The sequence below is a fragment of the Lepisma saccharinum genome, chromosome 2, assembly GCF_977018435.1.
Source record: "Lepisma saccharinum chromosome 2, izLepSacc3.1, whole genome shotgun sequence".
Lineage (NCBI taxonomy): Eukaryota > Metazoa > Arthropoda > Insecta > Zygentoma > Lepismatidae > Lepisma > Lepisma saccharinum.
In genome coordinates, this window is record NC_139230.1 from 127,669,526 (window position 1) to 127,691,106 (window position 21,581).

The 21,581-nt window shown below is 40.0% G+C and overlaps 1 protein-coding gene across 2 annotated transcripts in view; it reads left to right on the forward strand.

Annotated features, from left to right (window-relative positions):
- The window catches only part of LOC145984493 (histone-lysine N-methyltransferase NSD2-like), a 514,670-nt gene that overhangs the window by 321,291 nt on the left and 171,798 nt on the right, over positions 1-21,581 (forward strand). For both annotated transcript variants that reach the window (XM_083118148.1, XM_083118150.1), the window contains exon 9: positions 8,878-9,003. In XM_083118148.1, the coding sequence (XP_082974274.1) occupies positions 8,878-9,003 (126 nt within the window). The remainder of the gene's footprint in view (positions 1-8,877; positions 9,004-21,581) is intronic.

Genomic DNA, 21,581 nt, shown 5'->3' on the forward strand with positions numbered 1-21,581 from the left:
CACCATGAAGGTATAATTTCAGATATTTGCCAGAAAATGCGCTAAAAAGAAAATGTGCATTTTGGGTAAAAGAACACTGTATAGTAAAAAATAAAAAATAAGAAAATACACAAATTTGAAAAAAATAACAAAATATCAAGGTCCCTATCGATTAGGCACAAATGAAACAAGAATATCAGTTGTAATTTATTGCATTAGTAACAGTGAGTCCTAACCTAATTTTCGGCATAATCACCACCGTTGTTTTGGCATTTGTCGTAGCATGTTACTAAATTTTGTATGCCCATGGTATGTATATGTGTCTGACAGCAAAGACTGGAACTATCTCTACTGCAGTGTAGCTGTCAAATCCTTGCCCTGCCAGAAACCTCTTCAGTTAAACAAAGAGATGAAAGTCTGTACATTCAAGGCCAGGGCTGTACAGGGAGTGGTCCAAGATCTCTCACCTGAAGTGATGCAAAGGGCCCGTGTGTACTCAGCTGTATGGGGTTGTGCACATTCGATTGGCCTTCCGTGAATTGTCTGCACCATCGTCTGACCATACTATCACTCACGACGTCCGGTCTGCACACCTCACACGATTGCTGGTGGCTCTGTGCCAAATTCTGAGCGTGCATTGTAGGCTACATCGCAGTCGGTGGGAGACTGTATGAGAGCTGCAATCTTTAACCTAGAACTGTCCTAAAACGGCTGCATTGCAACTGTACCAGATTACAGCTACATGCCACTTCTTCCTGCCTGCATGTGTGTGTGTCTATCTCTGACCACTAGTGCTGTGTATAGGCACCATTGGAGCTTTCTTCAGGATGCCCCTCGTATATGATCTTTTCAGAAGCTTTTATTATTAGAGTGTTCCCGTTTTAATGTGTGGTTAGCTAAATGAGGTACCTATACAATGCAATTATATAAATTCCTTGCGTTAAATTTCTAATACCTACGTACCTTTATGCATTGAAAAATGAGTCCCCACTCATGGTTCTTGCAACCAAAGGGTTCCAAACCTCAGTGGAAATATCAACATATAATACCGAGAATATATAATGAGACTGATAAATTACAAATTGTATTTCTTAATCAATCACTCTTCACTCTTATCTCATTTAGTCGTAACTTTAAAAATAATCAAGTATTTTATTTTAAACTTACTGCGTATGACAAAATTCCGTTATCCTTCCCTAGCTTGTGAATTGTAATAATTTTCCAAATTCACTATTTTGCAGTTCGAATTCAAATCATAGAGAATAGAGAAATTAAGTCAATTTCATAGAAGATAATATTGGTACTTAACAAAACCATACGTGGATCTGTATGAGTTTATTATTTCCATTTGCAAAAACATCGATTTAGTTTAGTTTGTAATTGTCAGGGAAAAATGTAAATTTTGTCCTGGAAAACCTGGAAAAGTCAGGGAATTTCATTTCTGCTTCTTTGTAGCCACCCTGCTGAAGTGTTTCCATCTTAAGGAAGAAAACTCTGAATGTGTAGGCAAGTTGTTTTCTATCATATTTATCTTATTTGTCCCATCATCTTTACATCTAGCTTTCCTTTGGGGTCACCTCTATATTTATATTACACCCTCTCCATTAATCTAATAAGTCTTGTAAAATATAAGTAATACAAAGAGAATGCCAAATAAATTCAAATTGAAACACACAGAGCAACACTGGAAGAGAGAAGAGCGTGATTCACTCCAGCTCGCTGGTGATCCTACGAACTGCGCATGTCCGTTTTGACGAGACGAGCTTCCTGAAGTCTCAGACTGCATGTATTTTCGCCATATGTACGCGTCGAGCTTCTGCTAGCCGTCCTAAGCTTTTAGCATGGTAGGGGTTGGCTTGCGGAGGTTCAGCGGAGACTTTGCACGAAACGGAACTAGAGGGGAGCTGAGTGGCTCTGGCCCGCGGTTTCTCCTTCTCACTAAGAGAATTTGGCACTCTACGCTTATGAACATCTCAGTTATTGTTGATTTTGTATATTACTGGGGGTTCACTGCACATTTGCGCTATACAGCCAACCGCGCCTGCACTATGCTAAAGCTTATCTACAAAGGGAAAGTAAAGTTCCTTTGCACAACCCAGTTTTGGAACCCAATCGCCGCCACTGTCGACAGCACGCCTTGCAACACACACCACCATCCTGAGCACAAAGGAAATTTCCCCTCCTGGCCACCTTTAGTTGTCTTTGTTAGGCTGTGAAGTGAAAATGGAGACTTGCTACCATAGGCGCAGACTCCATGGGGCTTGGGGTGCTCGAGCCCCCCCAATGTTAACAATGTGGGGGCAGAGCCCCCAAATAATTTTGCTTTAGAGGATCTAATGTATTATTTTGCTTCTCTTGTAAAGTTTACTCAGAATTGTGCCACATAAACTTAACTTTAAATACACATTTGAAATGGTCTAGACCATCAATTTGCGGGCTGAGACTGCTAAACCATGAACTTTGGGGGGGGGGGGGGGGTCGCTATGACCAGAGACAGCAAAACACATGACTTATTACTATGTACTAAGTATGTAATTATGAGTATTGTTAAAATTACGAAAAAGAGTTTCAAGAGACGATGTGCATGAACTAGGGTAGTGGATGAGACTTTTGGGCTACAAATGGCTCTAACATGACATTCAGAACGAGATCATTGATATATTAGGGAGATCTGTTTTGCCCTCTGTTTTAGCAGATATTAAAAGTCGGGAATATTTTGCTATTATGGTTGACGAAACTTGTGAAATATCCATTCATGGACAATATTAATATTCTGCATTAGAACTGTGAATAAAAATTTTGATATTTTTGAGAAATTCATGGGCTTTTACGTGATTCGGAACACTGAGATCAAAACTTAAAAAAGGGAGAGCGTGAGTCATTCATTAATTTATTTCAGTGATCAGAGCCCCCCCCCCAATAATTTTGACAAGTCGGCGCCCCTGCTTGCTACTCCTTGCCACAGGCATGTCTTTCACCCCTCCTGCATGTACATGCCACTGGGCGATGCACTGGCCATACCAAGAGGACGATTGGTTGCTTCCATTTGAGAAGAGGGAGAACATGTGGCATATAAGTCAATATAATTGAGTCGCAGCAGTTTTCAGGTTTTCAATATCAGATTCTGCTCCAATTGTTCTCACTGTGCCACTGGCGACTGGCGTACGCAGAATTTGTGTTCTGGAGGGGCTGAAATTGTAGAGGTGTATAGTACATAGCTTTGTTCTAGAGCTGCAGGACATCGAATAAAATATTTCGTACATTTTGAACTTTTCACTCTAGTAAAATTGTACTCGAAGACAGAAATAGTAATCAGATGTCATTTTAACTTTAAGGGCGGTTTGCGTTTACATCTTTCCTTTCTTTGAGTTCTTAACAAATTTTCATTTGAAAATATGGATTTTATTAAAATTTCTGGAGGGCCGTAGACCCATCAGCTTCCCCCTGCGGAAATCGAAACCCTCATTGCTCACACAAAATCATGCGTGTCGTGTCGTTTCAGTGTGAAATTCCCCTGTCACGTGCTTCTTGAAGACACATATTCAGAAGTAAATGGAACTTTTTGAAGTGAAGCGACATAAGTTGCATTTGAAGCTTCGACTGGACTATGTTCTCAATACGGTGTCACCTGTTTCTGTTGTTCCCGCATATGCAATGAATGTTTTGCATTAGATTGAAGGGTCTCGTGTCGCTTGTCACTTGGGTGTGAAATCACCATGTCGCTCGGACCGTGTATCAAATTGACTTGGTTTCTTCATGTATGCGCGGTGTATGTATTGCTTTAGTAAGCTTTTACATGTCGCTCGAACTGGGCTGTTTTCTCATTGGGAGATTTCACATTGAAGAGACACGTGGTGCTTGAGAATCTCACCAGTCTTCTGGGGCTACCGCTAAGGTGTGGAACGTTGATGTTGATTGACTAGTTCCGAAGCGACATGTGTTATGTGTCGCTTTGGTCTGATAGCTGCTTGACATCTCCGTGTTGCTTGTCGCCTGTAGCTTCCAGACTGAAATGTCAAGCAACACGTGGATTTCACTCCGAACCAGCAAGTGCATATGACATATGTCGATTGGAAACGCGTTAATAAGCAGCAACTTTTCACAACGTAGCGGCAGGCATGATAGGCCGCAGAAACCTGCATTCGATTGGCAAAATCCTCAAACAACACGTGTTGCCTGTTGGTTCCGTATGAATTCTACCTTACTTTAAAGCCAAGTATTACGGGAAAAAAATGAAATTTTAGTGTAGACCCCATTGTTTTTAATGTTTAACTACGTATTTTGCAATTTTTGATTATATGCATAGATCTAATGACGAAGGAAATATTTTAAGGGTGGGTGGTATTTCGGGAAGGAGGTTGAAGTCGTACACTTAAATACGCCACTGTCACTACAGAGGAGGAGATGCAAATTTTTAACGTGTGGAGTAGGTGGAGAAAACGAATAGTTAGACCACAATTAAGAACGTAAATATGTATGTTGTTTTTGTAGACTGTCCTGTATCTGGTTTTTCTGCTTTAGTTAGAGTAAGCACAATCATTTCCAGTATTCTAGCATTGGAACTCTGTTTGCATATTTTGTTAATTAATACATGAAGGAATCCTGCTAGTTTGCTTTCTTGATGAGGAAATACACAAGCATTTCCTACAATATTCTTTGCTCGCTCACGTGTTTCCTTGGGCAGATTGCTACAATTCTTCCTTGATATATATCTTTTCCGAGAAATACGAGACATAATTGCCCAAGCTCAAACCGATATATTAAATACGACTACTATCACTCAACGAACCCTCTCAGAACGCAATCGTGAATCACCGTTGACATTTCCCATGTAGGCAATGATGTAGCAACGCTGCATTCTTCAGCATTGCAACTTATGCAGCACTGTGGACAACGCAACATTCAGAGCCGTCAGTGAAAAATGCTGAGTCATGTAAGTGGAGGGGAGATCTGACAACGCTGTTCTCTGCAACCGCAGACTCCCGCCCCTACGAGCTCCCTTGCTCCGCCTTGACATCTCCGCTGATGTAGTTCCGCAATTTTTCACACACTGCAGATGTCTCGGGCGTTGCTCCAACGACACACAAGTTGTGTGTAGGTGATAAGCACAGAGCCCCATTGAGAGGAACCCATAAACACCTGATACACACGTACAGGTACAATGCCGCGAAAAGAGGAACCAGAAAAATTGCACTGTTTGTAGCATAACTCCGAGTACAATTGTAGGACGTGGTTCTATCTGATATCAAAATGTAGATCTTGGTCCCCTTCGTAGATTAATACCACGACATTAAATTTCCCTTTGCCCGTTCGGCCATAATATTAAATAATGTGCTCTCTCGTTCCGAGGAACCACCAAAAATACCTCGCAATGAAAAAGCCCCTCTTATTGCTGGTAATTTTTCTGATCTTCTTCCTCCTAATGAAGGGTATACCAACACACACACACACACACACACACACACACATCCTATATGTATAACATATTATTTAAATATATTACATAATCAATTTATCTGCCTCATAACAAACAAACAGCAAAAATAATATATATTGTCTGTGAAATGTGTGCGCTCCTTTTCCTCAAAACAATTGTTAATTGATTTAAGACAAAACTGTTTAGCAGCAACAGTCTAAAGTACATAGTTGGCCCTACTTCTCTCTCTGGTAATTTACAATGTATTACAACAAAACTATCAAAAAAATTTTTAGATCTAAATTTTTGTTAACTGAAAACAATATTGATTTAATAGGGCACAAACGATTTCACAGGGCACCATGGCATTCTCTTTTACATTTTTTTCAATTAGATCATTCGGCTACCAGGCCCAACTCCAGCTGCCCCTATCTTTGGCTCTAAACTGTAAGAAAAGCAGATATTGCAAGCAAAATGAGCAGGAAAATTTTATGAAATGTATTTTTATTTTATAAAATTTGAAATCAAGGGGGGTGCCCACCTACATGTCTGGTATTTGTTAACAATTGATAAGTGACAATTAATAAGCAATATGTATAAATTCTGCTGTGGTCAAAATGAGGTACAAAGTTGTCACTATCTATGTTTTCTCAAACCAAAAACAATATCAGTTTATCAGGTCGTAAACACTTACAAAATATTATTATTATTATTATTATTATTGTTCTTAACTCCACTTTTATGCACAGTAAGGCTAATCGAAACTGGACCTACAGTTTAAAATGGGATCCAAAACACTATGTGCCTCCACCGGATATCGAACCTGGGACCCCTTGATTACAAGGAAACGATGCAACAACTGCGCTATCGGGGAGGCTTCCCAAAATATTATTTACTTTTAACATTGTGCCAGTACTAGTGACTCCAACAAATACATAATGGTACGAGCGTACCGCAAAAAACAAATTACCAAATTTTAGGTAAAAATTGATAATTTAGATCGACTTATTAGTGTAAATTTTGAATTTGAAGCGAAAAATTACCCTTATTTGCCCTCCCTGCAGATGCCCTTGGGGGAAAGAGTGTCAGTGTCTGTAGTGTCAGATGAAAATCAGTAAGCATGCATACACAATTCTATTTAAAGGCAAAGAAATGTAATGAAAAATCAAGAAATGCCTACCAGATAACAAAATATGCAAATTTGAAGTCTGTATGTAAGTGTAATCATGTACAGTCTCGGACACTTCTACATTGTAGCAATTCCATTGAAAGTAAATTAGACCATTACAACACAGAAGTGTCCGTGACTGTACTAGCACACACTTAGAAATTACATATGAAATAGTAGATATCATATATAATTAAAAGCGATGAAGAGAAAGATAGAAATTCTTGTATAAAATTGGAAGCTTGTTCCTGCATGAGTTTGTCGTCTCATGAAAGAGACAGTCGTATGATTTAAAGACGACAGTTGATATTCGATGTCAGTTTTCCCTAAAATTAATTACATCTTAAATATCCGTTTTCGTCAAACTACTCTTAGATTTTGTTATTCCTACTTCTTACTTCAATGTTTGCCCCCTCTTGCCTGCTTTCCCTTCCCTGTAATTTATTTCCGTCTAAGGGGCAATGCCCCCTGACCGTACCATGGTTGCGCCACTGCATTCAACCATACTTTGCAATAAGCTGTATATTTTAGTCCGCAGAATGTCATATTTTTGTTATTATTATTATTTTTATTTCACTAAAGAATCATTTGTAGGAAATTCGTAGGACGGTATTTGCAAATGCAAATGCATTCAAGAATATTTTCATTATCATGGTCACGATATCTGCTCACATTTTGAAAAGCGTATCAAGCAACTCATTCAAAGGAAAAGGTCACTTTTTTCTTTCAATCACAACGCAAAGTATTATGTGTATGCTTTAACATTGTGATCAAGTTTGACCAATGTGCCAGGAAGGTGTCAGCCGCTGCGGATCTAGGGTTGCCAGACATTCCTCTTTTATCTTTAACTTCGCTGCTTCTAATTGAAGTAATATCAAGCATTTAACCATCTTGTTTGTGAACTTAATGATTAGTTTATACATTTAAACTGAAATCCATTTTGGTATACCTCCCGTGAAGCATTGTTGAAACAACAGGGGAGTCGATTCTCTTGGTTCTCTTCCGACCTCGGCAAACATATGAGTCAGATGCAGTGGGAACCATGCCAGTGTAAGCTTCAACCACCTGGGGACAGACATTCTCCCCAACTTTCCGTATGCTCCGTGCTTGAGGAACTAAATATGTAACAAGAAAAATATCAAAGTGTTGAAAGACAGAGCACACGGCAGATTCAGATAGCTGGAAGAGGGTTAGTGAGGAAGGAGAGGGCATGTAGGTATGTGTTTGTGTTCTTCCCACCGAGCATCTGGACCAGACAATATTCCTAGTATTATCCTTCAAAAAACGCGAAAACGATCGGTTTTCTTCTCTGAACTATAGATGGCGAAATAGTCCACCTACCCAAGGTGGAAATTGACGTCCAAATTTCCGTACGAATGTTTGACATGCAATTTTCCATGCTTTGTGGAAAAATAAATTTGCACTTTCACTTACATTTGGCAACACTGCATGAACAACACTGCACCCCGTTTGTTGTTTCTATTTTTAAAAATATCTACTTGGACAGGGCTAACATTTGGTGTATGACTTATGTATGTACAGGTTTCGGTTACAAAGTAACGCCACTCTTAATTCCCAGTTGCGCCATTCGTGGGACACCCTGTAGTACATCACAATGTTAGGCCAAATATACAGTGAAAAGTTTCCTCCCATACATTGTGTAGACAGATGATAATCCAATTGCCCAAACGGGACCTCTTTTCCTGGCCACTGGGGCTCAATTGAACAACAGCAAATAATAATATAAAAATGGTCATAATTTATTTTGCTGGGAAGTGACATAATTTTTTGAAATGTTGAATGTTGCTGTGGAAGTGGGTTCCTGAAAATATTATCTCTTTTTCTACTTGAGGGAATTACATCAAGGATGAGGTAATCGTGTACTTAAAAATGATATATTGAGCCTAAAGTTTTCACTGTGCCTTCCACAGACCTAACTCCCAATGTTGTATTTAAGCTGCGTAACTTTAGACTCTTTTCCTCCACATTTTCCTTCTGTTGAACTATATATTATGATTTCTGCTAATATGATATTTTTGATCACTTTAATATATTGACCAGTTCTTTGAAATAAAAAAAATAAGAAGTTGCATTCCTATGAGTAATGCCTACTATTTGCCTCAAGTCAGTACATATCAGTGGACATGAAAAAGTTGTGGAGAAGTGTATTAGGTCAGATAATAGTAGATTGTTTTATTTATTTCATAAGTTGATTGATCTCATGAGCATTCTGTTTAAAAAGAGAAAGAAATATTGGATACTTTTTTATTCCTGAAGATTTAGTACATGATTGAAATTGGATTTTCTTTCTCAGATGAAAAACATAAAAAATCCTGATAAAATGCCAGTTTACGCTTTGGCATTGGAAGAGGCTTGGACAGAATTTGGACCTTGGAAAAGGAAGAAGTCATCATGGGAAGATGCTGTAGTATGTCTGAAGGTGAGTTAACATTTAAAATCTCTTTACATGTTTATTTCCACACCCAGTCATCTTAAGCATGCAGTTCATAATTTCAGTTGCTTATGCACACAGGGTATTGTTGTAAAACTTTTTGTTCTCAAGTATATTGCTGACATGGTAGTGCATAAACAAAACTATACACACAGAAACTACATATTTCTACTTTAAATATATACATACAATAATTGTAAAAAAACTATGAGCCATATGTGAGAAATTAGAGAAAATAAGTAACCTTGCAATCACAATGAATCCATCATAGACAGAGTGGATTGATTTAAATCAGGTTGATTTAAACACGATTTAAATCATGATATAAATCAGTTGATATTAAAAAAAGAAAAGTCTAATTTCGTCTTCATTGACTTTTTTTCTCTTTTTTTTTTATTCGTATATATGTATGATTCTAAAGGTAGGGTACAAACAAAAACCACAGACACCTCCCATGAAATAGAGACGAAAGTGCCCCTCCCACTTTGCTGAGAGATGCCTCCGTGAGGAGCTAGACAATGCCGAAAACATGTGAAAATGAACTTCACACCGCTGTACAGCCAGTACAAGTGAAGATAGAAAGACGGAATAAAAGAAGTCAAAAGGAACACCAAAGTCACCCATCTGAAAAACACCAGGCGACAGCTGCGCAATGCATGTGCATGGGGTTCCACAAAGGAAATAGGAGTGTCCCATAAGACAAGTGAAGGGAAAGGGTAGCGATCGACAACGGTAGGAACAAAAGAAGCAATGAAGCATGAAGTAACAATTGCACAGCGGGAAACAAACACCATGACTGAAGCAGTGCAGTTGAGAAAAGTAGTGCGGGGTTACAGAACCATGGGAGGATGACGTAGGACGAAGAAACACACTGATGACAGTGGTCTGTGACATTCGACAGGCAAGAGACGCGTACATTGTTTGGGGCAGAAATGGCGGCGCTGGCAATGCAGCGCATGGGGAGTCTCCAAACACAGTGGGGACACACTGCAGCAAGAACAAAGCACGGTGCAACAAAAGAGAAAGAGGACCGGACGGGGAATGGTACCTGCCAAGGAGACATCAGATGCGGGACGAGGGATTCCCCATAGCATGTAACATAGAGGTCGTGCGCCAGCAGGACAAACACAGCAACTACGGCCACAGAAGGTTATTGCTAATGAAAGGTGAACGTACAGATAGGACCACGTACCCCATACAGACATTGTTACAAACGCCGTGATGGGGCCCAATCAGCCTCTTAGAAATGAAGCCAGAGGCACATCGCTGTGTGGGAGGGGGCAAAAGGCTGCTGGAGTGTTGTACGGACCCCACCACTCCGTATGGTGGATGACACCAATGGACGAGGTCGGAAAGTGTCCAGCCCGATCACCACTTCCACCATCCCCAGACCTGATGCAGATGCTTGCTTCCGAGCCCAACCCCACCCGAACAACTTGAGTCCCTCCTCGGCCGCAGCCTTCCGCTCTGAAACCAACCGTGGCCTCACACCACAGCATCCGCACACTGCCGTGTGCGTGTGAGACCGGGCCCAGAATGGCTGGACAGACACAATGCGTGGGACAGCTGTGGAATGAAGCTATGTGAGGGTATGCACATCTGTTTACCTGCTGGGTCACCTCACATTAGTGTACACAAATACCACACAATTGTACGTAGTGCTCCCCGTCGGCTCAAGCAAGATGGACGAAGTACGTTTTGTGGGTGAATGGGGCAAAAATGAAGGACGCTACATGTGTTCCATGATGACAAGCCCCCAGAGTACATGGCCCCACCTGACGGCAGTGGTCAGGTAGTGAAGAGCACAGGCACGGGTGGCTCGGGAACTTCAGCTGATTGTACCACAGCGCCGTGCAGACGTGTGGGCTGCAGGTGTCTGTACTTTGTACACAGTGCCAGATTGGAAGTGCAGCCTCAGGGATCATGTCAGTGAAAGAGCTGGTGCGGTGGTGGTGTGCTTGACATTCAACAGTTGAGTACGTTGTTTCAAAGTTGTTCTGACCAGTGTGTGTGTGTGTGTGTGTGTGTGCCACCTGTGCACTGGAGTACATAATTGGCACTGTCCTCACCATACCATGGAACGCTACACATTTGTAGAACTGAGGGGCATGCATTTTGTCTACGGCCTTGCAGATGGCAATGGTCGAGCAGCTGCATGCCTGTATCGCGAACAGTATCTGGACAGGCGACACCCCGACAGCAGGTTGTTTTCGAACATGCACCGTACCCTTGGTGAATCGGGTGTGTTACGTGCAGTCCATCATGTCGGTCACCCAAGACATGTACGCACCGCAGGGGTCAAGGAGGATGTACTTGCTCACGTGGATGACACACCGTCCACTAGCACCCGTAGCATTGCACGTGCAGTGGGAGTATCACAGTCGACAGTGTGGTGTGTCCTTCATGATGATCTGCTGTATCCCTATCATCCACAGTGAGTCCACACGTTGCGGGCTGGGGATTACCCACGGCATGTAGAATTCTGTCAACGACTGTTGCATTTTTGTACCGACGATCCCCGTATTTTGCGCCATGTGCCTTTCTTGGACAAGGCATCATTCACCCATGAGGGCATCTTCAATTGCCGAAACAGCCATGTGTGGGATTATGAAAATTCACATGAAGCAGTCGAGGTGCACCATCAGACTCAGTTTGCAGTGAATATCTGGGCAGGTATCATCGATGAACAGATTATTCGTCCATACCTGCTGCCGCCACATTTAAAGGGCTGCCTCTATCGCACATTTCTTGCATCAGTCCTTCCAGAGCTGCTAGAAGATGTACCCCTCAACGTGTGACATTGCATGTGGTTTCAATTGGATGGAGCGCCTGCACATTTTGATGGCACAGTGCGAACCCTTTTGCACCGTACCTACCCACAGCTCTGGATCGGCAGAGCGGGCCCCATCACCTGTCCCGCCCATTCTTTACCTCACACCAATGGATTTCTTCTTGTGGGGCCATGTGAAAACACTCGTCTGACCAGGAAACATTGGTAGCACGGATACTTGCAGCATCGGCCGATGTGTGTACCATGCCAGGGATTTTTGACAGGGTTCGCCAGAATGTACTGCGACACTGCAATTCCTGCATTGAATGTGGTGGTCGTCAATTTGAGCAACTTTTGTAACAACGTCAGTCCGGGGTACGACTACGTACTACTTACTATTACTATCTGTAAGGGCACCTTTGCGTGGCAATAAACCTCCTGTGCCCGTAGTTGCTGTGTTTGTCCTGCTGGCGCAGGACCTCTGTGTTACATCCCCTCGGTGCTGCTATTGGGAATCCCTCGTCCCGCATTTGATGTCTCCTTGGCAGGTACCTTTCCCCATTCGGTCCTCTCTCTCTTTTGTTGCACCGTGCTTTGTTCTTGCTGCAGTGTCTCCCCACTGTGTTTGGGGACTCTCCATTTGCTGCACCTCCAGCACCGCCATTTCTGCCCCAAACCATGTACGCGTCTCTTGCCTGTCGAGTGTCACGGACCACTTTGCTTGCATTCTCTGTGTGTTTCTTCATCCTACGTCATCCTCCCATGGTTCTGCAACCCCGCACTACTATTCTCGACTGCACTGCTTCAGTCATGGTGTTTGTTTCCCGCTGTGCAATTGTTACTTCATGCTTCATTGCTTCTTTTGTCCCTACCGTTGTCGATCGCTACCCTTTCCCTTCATTTGTCTTACGGGACACTCCTATTTCCTTTTTGGAATCCCATGCGCATGCGTTGCGCAGCTGCCGCCTGGTGTTTTTTGGATGGGCTACTTTGGTATTCCTTTTGACTTCTTTTGTTCCGCCTTTCTATCTTCACTGGTACTGTCTGTACAGTCGTGTGAAGTTCATTTTCACACGTTTTCGGCGTTGCCTAGCTCGTCACGGAGGCATCTCTTGGCAAAGTGGAAGGGGCACTTTCGTCTCTATTTGATGGGAGGTATCTGGTTTTCGTTTGTAGCCTACCTTTAGAATCACTCTTTAGTACAATTCAGAACACCGGACTGACGGGGCACGTCCCCCGAATTTCAATGGGAAAAAAATAAAAAATCTGGAGTTTGCCCCCTCTTCTCCCGCTATTTTGGGGGGAAGGTGTGAACTTTAGTATTCTCTTCAAAGAATGGACGTTCCCACGAGATTGAAATATGTTTCATGCTTCTGGGTGCCACACAGGTTTAATAATGAGCCAAAATGTGAAAGTCTGTTCGGAAATGTGGCATGGATATGTTGCAGAGAGGGGGGGGGGGGGGGGTTTGGTCGTCAATATGAATTTCCCAGGCTTGCTCCAGACCTGTTTCAGAGTTTCCACCCAAACATAAGAGTATGAAGGTCCAAAAACCACACTTATTTCGTAATCAGCACCATGATACCATATGGTATCATCGGGTCAGTACGACCTTAATCTGATGATACCATATGGTATCATCTCGGGAGTAAAGGTTAGGCCTCGAAATATTACATGGAAAATGTATTGAATTATCATTTTTTCTTGTCCTTATGGGAGTAGTAAGGGGACTTGTCAAGAGATGGAGGGGATAAGAGCAGGTGGTGCCGTCCGATAGTTGTTGGATGTCGTAGTAAGGCATTTTGTTGGTCAAACTGAAGGAACATGGAAACAAATAGGTTCCATTGATACATACTATTTTTGTCGAATATTCCACCCGACAAAGTATCTCACTACAACATGCAACAGAAATTGCATGGACTGCAACATACAACAAAAATCGCATGCATAAGCAAGAAGAGCTTTAGACTGCAAATATGCTGCTGGAATTTTGTTACTCTTCTGGCTCACTTCACCTTATTTAATGTAGCAGTGCTTACAAAGGTTTTCTTTCATCATCCTGACGTATTACTGGTTTTGCACAAGTTAACAAACGTTTACAATGACATTGCACTATTCTTAGATATCAAGAAGAATCCAACAAAACGGGATATACAGTATATTGAATAATATCACAAAATAGTGAAATATAAATCTGCATTGTTGAACGTTATAAGAATTGGCAAGTGCATGCTCTCAACCACAAATTTAGTGCAACACTAGTATTGCAATGAAATTAATGCCACTCTCTGCCCTGTCTGTTTAAACTCATGAGAGATGGTCATTAATCTCTCACTGAGTAAGGTTACTGTCCAATATTATGAAATAAAATACTAATAATAAAGACATAAACATTTTAATATCATATTTGCTCGAATCATTCAATCATAACAGCATATCGCTTTCTTCAAGAATTGAATTTTCTCTGCCAGCCCTGCTAAATTTTCACTTTCCATCTACTGATTTATACAAGGGGTGGCCAAGAAAGTAATTTCCAATTAGTAGGCCAAAACCGTGAAAAATGATAATTGCTGCGAAGCTATGTTTAAGAATGTGCAGTGATGACAGATTTTTTGCCCGTTCGAAATATTGAAAAATGCAAATTTGGCATAAAATGCGAATTGTTTGCGTTTTTAGCGATTTTTTTAAAAATGTCCTGTTACAACAAAAAATTCCATGAAATCCAACATTTTTGTCTTTTCTAGGCCATGTTTATGTACATAGAACATGCAAGTTTTCCAACATTTTACTCAAGAGTAAACTATAGAGTTATGCGTACGTGGAATAATTCCGACAGCCACATTAAATCATTTATTTCCCACGATTTTTTCAACTTCTATCAAAACCATTTGCATCACAGAGCAAAGTGGCATGGTTCTAACAAGAGATCGAGTGCGTATCTACGGTCACACGAGAGCCACTTCTTCATATTTGTCGCACGAGAAATGTTTTGAATTACCAAGCTAAGTGCACACTATCGGCATTTATCGAGCGAGTAATAATGGAGCTCAGTCATTAGGGCATCTGACTACTATGCGAGAGACCCAGGGTCAATCCCCTGTGGGGGATAACTGGGATGTTTTCCACCTATTCAAACTGCTCCGGTGCCCACCGAGCATCATTTGAAGCTGGTACCTTGAAGAAACTTTGAGGGATAAAGGTAGCCAGGAGCGTGGTGCTGATCATATCACCCCCACCTTCAGCCAGGATCAAGAAAGTGTGGGGCCCTAACTCTATACACCATGAAGGTGTATACACCTTCATGGAAAAGTGCAGGGGAGCACTTTACTTTTACTACCTCAAAAATCTTTTCCAACATATCAAACTGTCACGAAAATATGTAGACCATGTGACCTACAATTTAAATTAATAGTTTAAAAGCACAATGGAGTATTAAGTTTTTTTATATTTGGCAGATAAATGTTCTAAAACAAAAACGCGAAATTTGGAAAACTTAACACTAACAAGTCAAGAAAAGATAATGCCAATTTTTGGTGCCATAATATATCTGTATCTGTCACGTGAGATTAATTGATTTTAATTTTTTGGGTGCGTCGCCACTTATGGTCATTATGCACCCTTCAGTATATACGGGGAAAATTCCATTATCTAAAATCCTTACCTTCAAATTAAAGAAGGTGTATGGAAAGTAACTTTCCCAAAATAACTTTCAAGATACCAAACTCTCACGAAGAGGCGTAAGCCATGTGACTTACAATTTGAAACAGTAGTTTAAAAACACCATGAAGGTATAATTTCAGATATTTGCCAGAAAATGCGCTAAAATGAAAATGTGAATTTTGGGAAAAATAACACCTAATAGTAAAAAATAAGAAAATACACCAATTTGAAAAAAAAAAAATATCAAGGTCCCTACCGATTAGGCATAAATAAAACATGAATATTAGTTGTAATTTATTGCATTAGTAACAGTGAGTCCTAACCTAATTTTCGGCATGATCACCACCGTTGTTCTGGCATTTGTCATAGCATGGCACTAAATTTTGTATGCCCATGGTATATGTTTCTGACAGCAAAGACTGGAACTATCTCTACCACAGTGTAGCTGTTAAATCCTTGCCCTGCCAGAAACCTCTTCAGTTAAACAAAGAGATGAAAGTCTGTACATTGAAGGCCAAGGCTGTATAGAGAGTGGTCCAAGATCTCTCATCTGAATTGATGCAAAGGGCCCATGTGTACTCAGCTGTATGGGATTGTGCACATTCGATTGACCGTCCGTGAATTGTCTGCACCATCGTCTGACTATACTATCACTCATGATGTCCAGTCTGCACAACTCACACGATCGCTGGTGGCTCTGTGCCAAATTCTGAGCGTGCAATGTATACTACATCGCAGTCGGTGGGAGACTGTATGAGAGCTGCAATCTTTAACCTAGAACTGTCCTAAAACATATGCATTGCAACTGTACCAGATTACAGCTACATGCCACTTCTTCCTACCTGCATGTGTGTGTGTCGCTCTCCGACCACTTGTGCTATGTATAGTCAACATTGGAGCTGTTTTCAGGATGCTTTCAGAACTTTCAGAAGCTTTTATTATTAGAGTGTTCCTGTTTTATTGTGTAGTTAGCTAAATCAGGTACCTATACAATGCAATTCTATAAATAAATTCCTTGCGTTAAATTTCTAATACCTACATACCCTTTTCGTCAGCATTAATGGTGTAACTACATGTTGTCAGTTTCACAGTACTTCACTTGGATATACTGTACTGAAGCAGAAATCCCATCGATAATGTAAGGAAATATGACACTTTATTTTGTTCGGTTCAATTGTTTCACTTATGTGCAAGAGTTAAGTTGTTTGCTTTACAGAGAAGAGAGAAGTAGCTTTATGCATTGAAAAATGAGTACGCACTCATGGTTCTTGCAAGCAGAGCGTTCCAAACCTCAGTGAAAATATCAACATATAATACCAAGAATGTATAAGGAGACTGATAAATTACAAATTGTATTTCTTAATCAATCAGTCTTCACTCTTATCTCATTTAGTCGTAACTTTAAAAATAATCAAGTATTTTATTTTAAACTTACTGTGTATGACAAAATTCCATAATCCTTCCCTAGCTTGTGAATTGTAATAATTTTCCAAATTCACTATTTTGCCGTTTGAATTCAAATCATAGAGAATAGAGAAATTAAGTCAATTTCATAGGAGATAGTATTGGTACTTAGCAAAACCATACGTGGTCTGTATGAATTTATTATTTCCATTTGCAAAAACATTGATTTAGTTTAATTTTTAATTGTCAGGGAAAAATGTAAATTTTGTCCTGGAAAACCTGGAAAAGTCAGGGAATTTCATTTCTGCTTGTTTGTAGCAACCCTGCTATAGAATAATGTATATAAGGATTTTGTACATATCAGAAACACTTTTGGTGAAAGTACATTACTCTCGTAATCATTTAATGGTGATTATTAGGTTGTAAGATAGGAAAATACAGGAAATAAAATATATGTACTGATGGTGTGAAGCTAAAAAAAAAAGGAAATGTAAACACAGGATTTCTCTTGATTTAAAATTCAATAATTTTATGGGCAAAAATAGCAAACATTTTGTGTAAAAAAGTATGCAAAATACTAATCACGTTAAACCATAAATAGTGTCAATATCATTAAACTGTAAATTAACATGGCAGCTGATATTTTTTCGAACTATAATTAAAAAATCTCCAAAATTCAGGTACAGTGTCTCTCAAAAGTTTTAGGACAACAACATTTTAAACTAGGCAACCCAATATACACAAGGAGTTTTTGGGTTGCGTGTAGAGTTAGGCTCAATTTCAGGGTTGCCACATGCACAATAAATATTTATAAAATACAGGAAAGAAATAAAAACAAGTATTAGTGTATAAGAGTATTAAAAATATCACGCAAGTGACAAAATTCTTTCTGAAAGAGAAAGAATAGGTTTTCTAGTATTTCATCGCTGATGAGTCTACAGAAAGGAAAAGAGATGAGAGAAAACGAGAGGTGACAAAGTACAGGGGAAAGAGAAAGCGAAAGGAGAAGAGAGAAGAAAGAGAGGATAGGTGAGGAGAGGAGATGTAGTGAGGAGAATGGAAAAATATTCTAGGAGAGGTGAGGAAAATGGAGCAAAGAAGAGAAAAGAGAAGGAAAACGAGCTGAGAGAAGAGTGGAGAGTAGAGTAAAGGAGAGAAAAGATAAGAACGAAAAGAAGAGGAGAAATGTGTGTGGAGTCAGAAATCTAAGACAGGAAAGGAGATACGAGGAGTGGAGATGAGTGGGATGGAGATAAGATGCGAGAAAAGTAGGGAAGGCGATATGAGATACAAACAGAGCGAGCAGAAGGAGGGGGGAGGAGAAGGAGAAGAGAAGAACAGAAGGGACTGAAAAGGATAGGTAATTGCAGAAAATATCGTCTCAGCATCAAGAATTGATGCATTGGTCAAATTATTGACATGAAACATTCAATAACATTTTGAAATGTATTGGAGAATGTATTAGATCAGTGCGAAATGCCTTTTGGCATAGTTCAGAGCAAGGTAAAATCTTCCATGTAAGATCTTTGATTTTACCTGCTATTATTCCACTAGAAACATGAATGTAATTTTAATATTAATAAGAATTATCCAATTTTTGTCCATTATCCAATTTTTGTCCACTTCTCGGGTTGTTGAAATGGAGATTTTGTAATTAATATTTCCCCTCCCCACATCGTTAATTCCAAACAGAATCTTTCCGTTTCACATGTCGTGGACAATGAACACAATGGGATAGGTCTAGAACTTACGGAAATTTTCTGTCACTGGAAGGGTTTGAACCTACGACCATCAGATTGACAGTCCTGAACCGTAAACACTACCCTACAAGTTTTCGCTCCTGAAAGTAAGTAGAAGGAACTGACCAATGTGAAATGTAGATGCAACTCTCCTCCTACATGTAATGTGCAAACAATACTTGTTTGGAACAAAGAAAACGAAGGTAGTACAACTCAGTGAAAACATTTAATGGAGAATTGCATGATGAGAACTTTTCATTCGATATTTGTGGAGGTATCCTTGCACTGAACTCGAGTGGGAAAAGGGGTAAAATTAGTATGTCCTGAATTGCCACAAATATAAATAGTTATTTCATTAATATTTGTCAATGTCTTTGAAGCAGTACACAATTATCGTTAGAGTATCATAATTCACGATCTTATATATAAAAATATCCCGTTAAACGTGTGTCAATTCATTTATTTTTTTATTAATTCCATTTGCAGAACAATGTAGCTACTATACACTGCTGTTACAAATAATGTTACCATGCTCTTGTTTATAATAAAAAGAGAATTTAAAAAAGAACACCTCCTAAGGGGGATCGAAACTGGGACCGCATCTCACACGCCCTTTCCTTCGATTGAAGCAACAATTTTTAAGTATTCTGTCTCTCCAATATTGTAAATGATGTTGGGTATACATGTAGTGAAATTTTACTTTAATTTTGGATTGCTTTCTTGTAGTATCGCAGATATCTTCAAGAAATAATTTTCGAACTGACAAAGAAAAACGAGAATATTGGTAGTTGTAAAAATGCGAGTTCTTTCTTCTAACTTATTATTGTGATTAGACATTATTAATGAAAAATATCTAGAGGCTTGAACATTGCAGGACAGTGTTCTTTTCCTGTGACACTGCAACAGACGAAATGCTTGTTTACTGATGCAAGTCTGGTGTTCAGAACAGTCTTATGAAATGTATTTGCTGTTCCGTAAGGTAACACGAAATAATTACACCATTTGCGAACTCCCAAATCTGCATGACGTTAAACGTAAAGAGGCGGAAAATTTTATTCATAAAAGTACTTCACATTTGACAGTAATAGTCAAGAGAGTCTCGTGGGACACTGTGTTAAGGTGCTGGAGTAAATCCTTCTTATTTTTCTTCCTCGAAGAACAACAATTTTTAAAGTAGAGCAACAGTAGTTCTACTCTTTCTTATTTCTTTTAAATTCTTCCACATTCCTTTAATTGGGTTAAATATAAATAAAAATATTGCTTGCATTTCCATCATTGACGTAGACCAGGCCCGTATGCAGAATTTCTTTGAGGGAGGGGCCAGACCCAAATGTATATATATATGAGAGAGAGAAAGAGACACAGATATTAGAAAATGGTTCAAATAGTGTGAGCGCCATTGAAAAGTCATGATAATTCTATGTTTAGAAAATAATATATTAAATATATTAAATGTTGCATACTAGGAATTATTATTACAATAAGGAACATGTATAATTGTGAGTTAAGAAATTAACAATAATAAAGAGACATTCTCGCATCACGATTGCAGTTCGAAAAAGTCGGGTCAGGGATTGAATGTAACGCACTGTCCTGACTAAATTGGTGAATCGGACGTCTGCTAGCCTTGCATTATAAAACTAAAACCATCCAATATTGCAGCCTGAAGACTTTTGCGCAAGTAACAGATTCAATTATGTAAGAACAAAATTGAAATTTTTACACATTTCTAAACTCGACAATGTTATTTTCGTAGTTGTTGATACAGGCTGTAGGTTCACATTTAAATATTTCAGGGTTCGAAAGGGGCATGCCCCCATGCCCCCCCCCCCCCCCCATGGGTACTGGCCTGACGTAGACAGTGGGAGAAAAATTTTGGAGAATCTTTGTATTAAATTTATTATTTACATCCACTTTATGCTCAGATATGTTTATTGACAATCGTAAACTTTTCGTTTAATAGATAATGTTTGGTTTTAAGCGACGGGAGAACATTGGTCTAATTTTCTATCTTGCTCTTTTGAGAGAATATATACTTCTACAATAGCAATCGCGTTCGGAAACGGTGAAAAAAATTACTTGGTTTTCAAAGGCAGACAATCTTGGTAGCATAGCTTGCTCGCGTTCAAAGTGACTCACTCACGCTATTCAAGGCCACTTCTTATCGCAATACACTGTGCGTCGATGCACAGTGTCTGCACCCAGCAAGTTACAAGTTACCAGAGTCGAATTTTAAAGAGAATCTGAAGAATGATAGATTTCATCAGAGGCGGCTAGGTGGGCACTAGCTCAACATGCAATAGTTTAAGTGATAATTTCTGACAACCAAGAAACCTTATTGAATAAGTAATGGGATAGTAATACTTGTACAGAAGGTTGTTTCACGTCGATGGTAACGATTTCGATCACCAGGGAGCAGCACATAGGCACAGCACAGAACAGCCAGAGCCGATATGATGAAAGTACTGTGTGTTGACTTGCAAAGAAGACGGTTGGTGTGTGAGTGAGTGTTTATATGGCACCAAAAATTTCAGTCTTTTCGGAGGGGTACATCTGTGCCCTTTCCGACGTTGGTTATAGTTATAGCCAGATAATTAAACAGTGCCAGACGAAAGCCTTCCATGTGTCAAAGAAGGGCATCAACGCAGTGTTCAATCGCCATAAAGCTTGCACCGTACCTGTTTCTGGAACCTGTCAAAGTGGGCCTCAGACATATCGGAAGCCCAAGCATTCCCCCGATGTTGTGCGGAAAGTGAGATCCTTGGTGTGACGTGAAAACCCTGTAATGCAAAGAGTGATTGCACAGGCAGTGCAATGTTCCCCTGCAACTGTAAATCGCATTATAGCCCAAGATTTACAACTTTTCGGAAGCACAAGGCTCAAGTTCATAAGCTGTGTGCCTCACATGTCCAGGAGAGGAAGACCAACAGTCGGAAGCTCTACGAACGCTATCTGGCTGGGGACCGCTGGAAGTATGTGGTGTCCCGGGATGA